The sequence below is a fragment of the Centropristis striata genome, chromosome 16, assembly GCF_030273125.1.
Source record: "Centropristis striata isolate RG_2023a ecotype Rhode Island chromosome 16, C.striata_1.0, whole genome shotgun sequence".
NCBI classification, from domain to species: Eukaryota; Metazoa; Chordata; class Actinopteri; order Perciformes; family Serranidae; genus Centropristis; species Centropristis striata.
In genome coordinates this window covers 9,125,760-9,136,742 of record NC_081532.1, presented here as the reverse complement: position 1 = coordinate 9,136,742, position 10,983 = coordinate 9,125,760, and the positions used below count along the sequence as shown (strand labels likewise).

Below are 10,983 nucleotides of genomic sequence, written 5' to 3'. Positions count from 1 at the left end.
CAATGATTGTACTTTGACAGCGAGGGAGCTAGCTTCACTTCACTTTACTTCACACCGCTTCTGGCTGACCTCCCCTCCCAAGATGGCTGGTGTACGAGCCCTTGGTGTTCTTTCCAGATTCACACCAAGGCAATACGCTCTCTTCACAGGTAGAAACAACATATATTTGTAAAAACGAAACCAGCGTGGAGAATGATGCTCAAACTGCGGCGTTTGCTAAGGTCGTAGATGGGTGATTAGCTTGTTAGACTAGCAGCTAGCTCCGTAGAGTACAATGCAGAAATGTGTGGTAGTACTTCATTCAGGTGGGTCGTTTTGTATTTACAGCATACCTTTATCTAAATTAAAGTCTCTCCAGAATATTAATTGAAAGTGGAACTTTTTTGTTTTAGCGAGCAAACTTAAGTAAAACTTGCTAACTATGCTAGCACATTGGCTGCTACGTAAGTTACGTCTCTGGGTCAAAATTAAAGTTTTAAATCAGACTGTTCGCTTCTTCTTGGGACAATAAGATGTCTCTGTTAGGACAGTTTAGACATGAATATGAAGACCTGTGTGACCGATCAGCCATTGTGTTGGCTTCTGTCTGAATGGCAGCAGAGAATGTAGGTGAAGGGTCATTTCTCTTCTGGATTGCACAGCACAGCGAGTCTGTCTGAGGTCATGGCTGTATTACGGGAACGTCACATATACAGTGTGTTGTAGGTAGATAGTTCGTTTATCTACATTTTTAAAGGCTTTTCTATAGTGTTTCTTATATGGACGTTGAAGCAACTCAGCAATTGTGCACCAGGTTGCATGACGTGTTAAATATCGTCACACTGTTAAAATAATAGCCTAACTCATTTTTTGTCAAAATAGTTTAATTTTTTTGCCTAAATCATCTCCTCATGACGGCGGCCACCTATGGTAAAATCGCCGACATCCTCAGTTGATCAGATCATGTGATTTTACCCCTTTAATTGTCACTTCTTAGACAAAGAGGGAGATTGTTTAGTTTTCAGATTAAACAGTGTTTTATTGTTGACACTAGTATTGGTAATACTTTACTCTAAGGTGTCTACCAATGAGTGCCATGAGCGTGTCATAAACATGACATGGGATGTGTCATGAACATTAATGACACTTTGAAGTAACATTAATGCTCATGATACTTGTCATGTTATGTTTCTGACAGGCTTGTGTGACTCTTATGTAGACACCTTCAAAATAAAGTGTTACCATATCTTGCTTAAGTCACAAAGGCATGTTCAAAAAATTGCTTAAGTAATTTATTTCTCTTAAGTTACATAATTTACAGACAGTGTTATTACTATGCCAATAGCCATCCTTTGTTACATCCTTTTTGAGTGAATTGATCAATAAATGTCATGTGTTACACATTTGGTGAATTTTTTTGTTTTTCCTGCAAAACTTGAAAAAATGAGTAAGGCAATTATTTTAAGAGGGTGACGATATGTTCAAACAATTACTGTAACAAACTTTGCCTACTGTCATTTCCCTTTTTTTTTTTTTTTTTTTTACAGGCGGTACTTCTCGCACCTTCTCAGTAGCTCCTGCAATGCTAGGTAATTATAAACATTCACATTAATGCAGTGTATGGGTGAAAAGAGGTCACCCTGTGCAGTGACATAATTATTTTCCCACTATAGAATGTGTTCCTTCTCTATTTTTAGCCCGAACCCATGTGAACTATGAAGTCAAGGGCGATGTTGCTGTTGTGCGGATCAACGACCCAAACTCCAAGGTGTGTGGTCATGAAAGGAATACTCCATCCTTTAAATTATCATTTGTATATCAATAAGGGGTGTCTTGAGTTTCCAAAACCAGTTTGATTAGACTTTTTTTTCCCCAGCAGCACTGAAGGCCATGTTATTGTTAGACTTTTGATTCTTGATTGATAATTATCAGCAGATCATTGGTTTTATGAACTGACAACAGACATTTTCTCATTTAAAATCTTCTTTAAAGATGGGATATATGGTATCAAGTGTGATCTAACTGCCATATATCATATGGCCTAAGGATCTGATTTGTAATGTTGCTGCTCCTGCTTTTGATTTCAATAATTGTAAGTGAAAACATATTTTTATCAAGTTTTAGTTTAGAATTTAATTGTGAAACCTCTTATATCAATCACTCACCCTGTGTCACCTTGAATTCTTGAAGAAAACTGTTTTACTCGCATAACTCCCTGGTCAACCGAGAATCTGAAAATGGAGTAAATCTTTTTATAAACTTAAGTTAATGGGGACATATGTTTACCAACTCTCACACAACTTGTACAGTATAATCCAAGTTCATTTATCCAGCTGTATACTTGCTACAAAAGCATGCATTTTCATTAAAATCTATATTTAAAACAGTTCTGCCACTGAGGTCTCATGTTGGCGCAGGTGTGCTACCCATTTACTTATTCTTAGGTTAAACTGCCCAAGTTGTGAGAGTCTGTAAATGGATTTTTTTTTTTTTAATCATTTTTGCTGATGTTAAATGCTGCCCCCATTTACTTCATATCATTTTGGATTTACTCAGTTTTTGGATTTGCCATTCACTGGAGCTATATGAGAGAAACAAAGTTTTCTTCAAGAATTTAAGATAACACAGAGTGAGTAAATGTTATACAAATGGACATATTAAAATTAATTTTAAAAATGACTGACAGTTTTCACTTCTGCATTATGTGAGTGTGATGTTAACCTAATGGTCATTTCAACCTCCAGGTCAACACACTGTCAATCCAAATGCAAAAGGAGATGGGAGAGGTAATGCAGGAAGTGTGGGCCAACGACAATGTTACAAGTGCTGTCCTCATCTCTTCAAAGCCGGGATGCTTTATTGCAGGAGCAGATATTAAGTAAGACAATGTGTGATATATTTTAATTGTGTGTGGCATTTTATTCCTGTAATTGTGACTTCTACTGTTGTGTGCGTGAATGACTGAATTGAGATATTTTATTATATTTGAATTAATTGTTAAAATGGCCATGCCTTGGATTTTCTTTTGATGTACTTCACATCTGTTACAGTATGATCCAGGCCTGCAAGACTCCAGAAGAGGTCACCCAACTTTCTCAGGAAGGGCAGAAGATGTTCGATCTGATTGAAAAATCACCTAAACCCATTGTTGCTGCCATCAATGGTTCCTGCTTAGGAGGAGGCTTGGAGGTAAACGGATAATATTTCAGTTTGACTACACTGGAAATATTTGACTCTGATGATTGATAATAATGCCTTCTCTAACGGCCTCTCTTTGCATTTTAGTTTGCCATTGCCTGCCAGTACAGAATTGCAACAAAGAGCAAGAAGACAGTTCTTGGTACTCCTGAAGTCATGCTAGGTCTCCTACCTGGAGCTGGTGGTACTCAGAGACTCCCCAAGATGGTTAGTACTGAAATAATATTCCCTAAATATGCTGTTTAAAGTACTTTTACATTATTTAAAGACAAAAAATGTGATGCAGTTTTAGTGTGTCCTATATTTGTTATAACACAGTATCTTGTATCAGGACAAGGCCTGAAATGGCGAGGCTGTAAAGCAAAATAATCTGGTTAATGCTCATAATTGGTTTAAGATGTTTACGTGCACCATGGAGAGGCTGCAAACAGATTATTACACCATGTCTTGTATAAAAAAACACTGTCTTTCAAATTTACAGGACTATATCTACTGGAAATACTGATGATAAATAAGTTCATATGTTTTATTTTATCACCTGTAGGTTGGTCTACCCAATGCTTTCGACATGATGCTAACAGGAAGAAATATCCGAGCTGATAAAGCCAAGAAGATGGGGCTCGTCAACCAACTTGTAGACCCCTTAGGTAAGCTATCCTGACTCTCATATATTAAATAACATTATACTGCTTCAAGTGGTTTTAAAGTATTGCCACCTGTAAATATTGTAATTGTTTGTCAGTAATCCAAAAAACTGCTTGATAAAAGATTGAGTCTTTTATTGCTCTTTAGATTATAACTAACTGTTAAACTGAATCTTGTCATGATTCTGCTGCTTCTTAAAGGACCTGGACTGAAGAGTCCAGAGGAAAGAACAATAGACTACCTTGAGGAAGTTGCCATTGAATATGCCAAAGGGATCGTCAATAAGAAGATCCCCCTCAGCAAAGAGAAAAGCACGATGCAGAGTAAGTTGTGATGCATTAATTGAGCATTGGACTATGTGTTGTCACTTTAGTTTTTTTCATCATGGAGAAAAAAAAAAGCTACATTAAGGAGAAAATGTTCATTCTCCACAGAAATTCAAGACTACGTTATGAGCTTTGAGATCGTGCGGAATCAGATTTACAAAACTGTCCACGGTAAAGTTATGAAGCAGAGCAAAGGACTTTATCCAGCACCCCTGAAAATCATCGAAGTAAGTTTTAAAAAAAAAAAAAAAAAAAAAATCCTTCTATGCAATAACTTTTTTTTTTTTAATTGTATATATTTGGAAGCTTAAAGAAATGAGTGTGACTTAAAAGTAAAACAAAACAAAAATTAACAATTGGTTTGAAAAATCCAGTAGCAGACTATCTGATTTTGTTAATAATGTTAGAATCCTTTATGAAAGTTAGTCTCATTTTTAAACTGTGAAATATTTTCCCTTCTCAGAGTGCAAAGACTGGAATAGAACAAGGCCCTGTTGCTGGATACCTGGCTGAATCTCAGGTAAGTTATTTGGAGGCCTACATCTGTGGCAAACTTGGTATTGACAGTATCCCATTGTGCAAGTGAGCATCATCGATTTCCATGTTTGTCACAGAATTTCGGACAGTTGGCAAAAACTTCAGAATCTGCAGCCCTGATTGGTCTCTACCACGGTCAAGTCGCGTGCAAGAAGAACCGCTTTGGAGTTCCTCAAAGAGAAGTGAAGTAAGTGTGTATCGCTTTCCCACACTGAGCTTGTGTGTGTGATGTGGGATAATGAACACATATACAACCGTTATTTCCGACCAGTTTGTCTGGTCATGGTTAAATATTTGGACGGCAATATTGACAAAGTCACATTCACACTGAAGGCAAATAGAAACCTGTCCAGAGTCTTTGCTTTAGTGTTAAACAAATATAAGATTCATCCTGCATTTTTTGTGGTAAATTTAAATTGTCTGTTTTTTTTATTGTTTACCACAAGGACTCTTGCCATCTTGGGAGCAGGTCTGATGGGAGCAGGTGTCGCCCAGGTTACTGTGGACAAAGGTGTACACACGATCCTGAAGGACACCACCGTGCCTGGACTGGCCAGGGGACAGCAGCAGGTTTACAAAGGGTGGGTTATCATATTAGAAAATGTACATTTTAGTAAATGTAAATCTAAGTTTCTTTTAGCTCCTATCACATTTTACTCACCACAGGCTCATTTATTACTGCAGTAAATGTATAATATAATAAGTCCTGCACTTCTCTGCAAACAGCCCAATCATGACTAGAAATATGGAGAACAAAAAAATATTTTGTGCAGTATAGCACAGTTGTAATGATCATGGAAAAAGGCAAATACAATTTATTTGAATTCCTTTTTTGTCACATGACAGAATTAAATGTTTTTTTACAGGATCTGGTTAGTGCAAACAGTTTATTTTCAACAAGATTTTAAATAAGACATGTAAAATGAAGTGATTTGATGAAATATCACTTTTGTCACACGATTTGTTCAAGGACCGTCTGAAATTGGGCAATCAAACCTTTAAAACCAGCTGATGGGTTGTGGTGTTCAAGTATCATTCTCGTCTAATGACAGAATAGCTTTTTAAATGAAATATGATATTTAAAATTAAACGTAAATTTTGTAGCACATATGTGTTGGAAACTAAAATGTGTGTCTCCTTTTAAACAAGGCTCAACGACAAGACGAAAAAGAAGAACATCACGTCATTTCAGAGAGACTCCATACTGTCCAACTTGACCGGCCAGGTGGATTACAGTGGCTTTGAAAAGGCTGACATGGTTATTGAAGCTGTGTTTGAAGACATTAACATCAAGCATGCCGTCCTGAAGGAGGTGGAGGCTGTAAGTGTGAAACCGAGGCATATTAAGCCTCTTTTTAGTACAAAGAGAATGTGCCTGCTTTGTTGTAAATATAATTTTTGTAGCAGTATATCCAGCTGTCAGATTGAGCTCAAAGTCACAGCTAAACTAATTAACCAACATATTTCTGCAGGTGGTTCCCCCTCACTGCATATTTGCCAGCAACACGTCTGCTTTGCCCATCAAGGAAATCGCTGCTGCCAGCAAGAGACCAGACAAGGTTTGCACCGGGGAGCTTTGAAGTTTAAAAGTACTTCTAAATGAAGGAGAACAGTGTTTGATGTAATAATTTCCTTTGTATCATCAGGTGATTGGGATGCACTACTTCTCTCCAGTGGACAAGATGCAGCTCCTGGAGATTATAACAACAGATCAGACGTCAAAGGACACGACAGCGTCTGCCGTGGCCGTCGGCTTGAAGCAGGGGAAAGTCATCATTGTCGTTGGGGTGAGGTTAAACGTCATGTTTGTTTCTGTGCACTTGCTAACAGTGCTGGGGTGACAAAATGGCACATTACTATTATCACATTCAGGTGCAAATATGGTTTAACCTTAAAACAATTCTAACAAAACCATTTCTCAGTGGTTTACAGTAGTATCAGATACTTAAATACATACTAAACGTTTACCAACTTTTTACTCCAAGAAATGCCCCATTTTCAAAATGATGGCCGCCAGGTTTTTAAAATGACCATTACTCCTTTTGTATTCAATAAGTAAGTAAGTGAAATAGGTAATGTGTAAAAGATTACTTTTTTAAAATGATCCCAACACTGGTTACTAAACAATTAATATTTCTTCAACCTTTTAAAAATTGCAACAAGGTTAAGTGGTTTAAGTTGATTCAGCAAATATATTAACCACAACAGTAGTGAGCTTTAAGTAATGACAACCACGATGATGCACATTAATAATTAAATTGTAATTGCACTTCAATAAATTTCTTTGCAGGACGGACCTGGATTTTATACGACAAGGTGTCTGGCTCCCATGTTGGCAGAAGCAGTGCGAGTGCTTCAGGTTAGTAGTACTTCTACTAAATGACTACTGTAGAAAATGCAGCTGACATTGTATTAGGTCTTAAATCCTAAGTGAGTTGGCTCACTTAAACTATATTCATTATTTCATGATGGCTGTTAAATGTATGATTAATTCATCCAATTCCATTTCCAGGAAGGAGTTGACCCCAAGAAGTTGGATGCACTCACCACAAGCTTTGGGTTCCCTGTGGGTGCAGCCACACTGTCTGATGAAGTTGGTATTGACGTTGCCGCCCACGTGGCCGAAGACCTGGGCAAAGCTTTTGGCTCCCGCTTTGGTGGTGGAAATGTGGAGGTTCTGAAGACAATGGTGGAGATGGGATTCAAGGGTACATTAAATGATTGTGCTCAGTTTTAGATGGGTTAAGTATTTAATTTTGAATGCATGCATACATGTTTTATTTAACTTTTTTTTTTTTTTTTCCCTCAAGGTCGCAAATCAGGAAAGGGCTGCTACATCTACCAGCCAGGACTCAAGACCAAAGAAGTGAACCCAGAAATTGGAGATCTTCTTGAGAAGTACAAGTTGACACCAAACCCTGCTGTGTAAGTTGACACTAGACTATTGGGAAAAGTAGCAATGTAGTCTTTTGTCAAATTACTACTATAATTGCATGTATAAAAGGGCTTGCTGTTGATATTGACAAATGGTTCCATTTCTTATTTTTACGAGACAAAACAAGACCTATTGAGCCGTGATATTGGATTTACATTTTACATTACGTCTTTTTCCAGTTCTTCAGACTCTGACGTGCAGTACAGGCTCGTTTCCCGATTCGTCAACGAGGCCGTGCTGTGTTTGCAGGAGGGCATTTTGAACAACCCTCTGGAGGGAGACATCGGGGCTGTGTTTGGTCTGGGATTCCCCCCCTGCCTTGGAGGTCAGAGTTCAACCTTAGTCACGGTCATCTGAGCCACTTGTGCTCCGAGGCCGCATCCTCTGTCAATGAAAAGAGCATCAAGGGTGTCTTTTGTGTGGATTTGAAGGCCCAGAAATTGTAGTGGGGAAAAAAAGCATTTTAAGATGAAATTCAGACCTTAAGGACCAATTTACCTGTCGATGTAGTATTATTTATAGTTCAGTAACTCAGTCTAGTTTGAGGTGAAACTAAGCTTTAAATGGATACCTGATTTAATGAGCCATTCGCAGTTTCACTGTACCGGCTGTGTGTACTTAGACTTGCATGGCTTAATCTTTGAGACAAGCATATGCTACTGGCAGGATCAACCAGGTAGCCCCCCCTCTTTTCGTCGGGACGTCCGGGAAAACATGCCTCAAATGTACAAATAAATAAGCCTGGTTTAACCAGCAACCAAGCTGTATGAAACATCCCACTGTTAGCAGAATAGCTCTTCGTTGACAGGGGTCTTGCAAAGTCTTAAATAGTACTTAATTTTAACATTTTCCTGGTTAGGAATATGCTTGAATGTGAATACAGTAACTAGTTTTCATCTCCATAATCACTCTTTAGAACCCAAAAATCTTTGCTTTGGAATGAAACAAGTCTGACATTGTAGCACTAAACTTTTCTGATGTAAATCCTTTTTTGGGATAATATGATTCTTTTACCCATTTGATCCTTTTTGTTGTTTGAACGGACTAAAGATCTTTTCTTTACTTAGCATTCATAGCTAAATACGTCCTCTGCTGATCCTTTAAGCATTAAATATTATGACAAAACATACAGTCAAAGTTAATATGAAAAGGCTTGTAAACTAACCAAATTGTCAATATACATTGATTGCTATGGGTAAATTAATTATTTAACCTTTATTTTTCCAATTGCATTTATAGTAAGTTCAGAAAGTTGTTTAAATGTGATAAATGCTTTAAATCAGAAGATTTTGGTTTAGATACCTTTTTAAAGGTGCTTAATTTTTACATTTTAAAAAGCATATGAACTCTGCATAGAAACATTAAAACAAATATCAAGCAATGTTGCTATCTTTTATTTTAAATGTATCCTGCGATAATGTTTCTAACACAATATCTTAACATTTCCAGGACCTTTCCGTTTCGTGGACAGCTTTGGTGCTGACAAGCTGGTGGAGAAGATGAGGCAATATGAAGCCGTCTACGGGAATCACTTCACACCATGCCAGCTCCTTCTCGATCACGCAAAGGATTCCAGCAAGAAATTTCACAAGTGACCGACTCACCGTGTGTGCCAGTAGCTTTCAATAGACCTCCAGTTTGCAGCTAGAATGTGCCTAACGTTGATATCATGAGTGGAGTAAACCTACTGAAAGTACGCTCCTGTGGCCAGTTTATTAAGTGCACCTAGCTAAAACTAAAGCTAAAGCAGCCTAATACAGCAGTCCTATGCCTCAACATAAAAAACTGAACACTATGACCTACTAAGATTTATTACAGGAATGTTGTATTACTTTTAGCTGGTGCACCTACTAAAGTGGCAACTGGGTGTGTTATGTTGGAAAAATTGGATGTTCTTTTTTTGTACTTTAACATTATTGATTTACTTGATGATGATGCTGTATAGATTGAGGAGCAAAAGGAGGCCGATTATTTACACATTGCAGATGTAAAGAGATTCTGAAAGAAAAAAAAAAGAATTAAAATGTTTTAACTGGCAAATTAATTATTGATGAATGTCTAGCAGTATGATGCAGTGACTGGCTCTCTTCTTTTGTACATTAAAGATTCTCTGGCTTTGTTTGAACAATGTGTAAATGCGAAGCCTAAATAAATCTTTGGTATTGAATCAAATCTGCGTTTCCTCTCAAGGTGCGTTCAAGTACCAGCCGTAGAGCATGCAGTAGGTTCAAGGTGCTGTATAGAGAAGTTGGAGTAAAAAATTAAGGAGTTCGTTTGAAAAATCTGATGTCTGTTTGGCCTTCTAAAGAAGTTTTTACATGATATCAAACGGCTGTTGGGTTCCGATAAGACATTACTTTTTTTTTGCTAAATTATGTATTTTTATTGTGCAATTAAGGTTAAGGTGCAGTTTAAAAGAGCTGACTATGCATCTCAATAAATTAGAATATTCTAGAAAAGTTCATTAATGTCAGTAATTCAAAAGCGGAAATAACACATATAGATCCTACTAACACATATAGATCCTAATACTTTAAAAAATAAGGTAAAGCTTAAAATAAATAGAAAAATAGTATGAGTAAGTAGTATTAAAAATAAGATTATTGGGCGAATAACTATATTTGGTAACTTCAGTGGATATCAAAATGGGGTCCCCATGTCTCTGTGTGAGGTCGTAGAACCACATGGATTTTTTTCCAGCTAATCAGCAAAGATCAGACTACGTCACAGACAGTGACACCATGACATCAGACCAATCAGGTATGATAATAATATAATATCAACTTTATTGACCTTGACCTCCAATGTAAAAGTGAAAAATTTTGAAAAAAGACTGCAAGAAACAGTCGTACAAATAGAGTTAGTCTTCAGTGGCTTGTACCAGGAGAACTTGACTATGACGGCGTATTAGGGCCAAGTATGAATATAAATAAAAATACAACAAAAAAGTCACAGATTTAACAGAAAAAATTTGCGGAAAAAGCAACTTTTTTTTCTCGCAGATTCACCACTTTAAATCTCGTAAACTTATTTCTCAAAATATTACCCCCCCTCCCCCGGGTCCGTATGTTTTTGTTTTTTTTACACATTCGCAGTCCACATTCTGGCTGTGTGTAGGTAATATCCTCCCATATTCTCTAAGGTTGAAATTTGGAATTTGCAAGTATTTCAATGAGTGCCCTATTAAGGGTTAACAGAAGTCATAATGGAATAATAACGTTATAAGTCTGGATTTGAAAACTGCGCTGGTATGGGCTCACCTATCAGTAGGGTAATTAATCACGAGTACAGAATGAGACCACGGCTGTGAACCATGAGAACATTCGCTCCAATCCAATTCGTTGCGCAGGTCACATGTCTTAT

General features: G+C 37.3%; 1 protein-coding gene across 1 annotated transcript; it reads left to right on the top strand.

The window, feature by feature from the left end:
* Positions 1-9,792, top strand: hadhab (hydroxyacyl-CoA dehydrogenase trifunctional multienzyme complex subunit alpha b). The gene is made up of 20 exons (XM_059353901.1): positions 1-149; positions 1,527-1,568; positions 1,677-1,747; positions 2,724-2,857; positions 3,030-3,168; positions 3,265-3,384; positions 3,722-3,824; positions 4,023-4,145; positions 4,257-4,375; positions 4,612-4,668; positions 4,763-4,872; positions 5,132-5,266; positions 5,835-6,006; positions 6,158-6,244; positions 6,332-6,472; positions 6,976-7,044; positions 7,198-7,393; positions 7,496-7,610; positions 7,800-7,945; positions 9,070-9,792. Exons 1-20 carry the CDS (start codon positions 83-85, stop codon positions 9,213-9,215), a joined length of 2,292 nt encoding a protein of 763 aa, XP_059209884.1. The 5' UTR covers positions 1-82; the 3' UTR covers positions 9,216-9,792.
* The last annotated feature ends 1,191 nt before the right edge of the window (positions 9,793-10,983 follow it).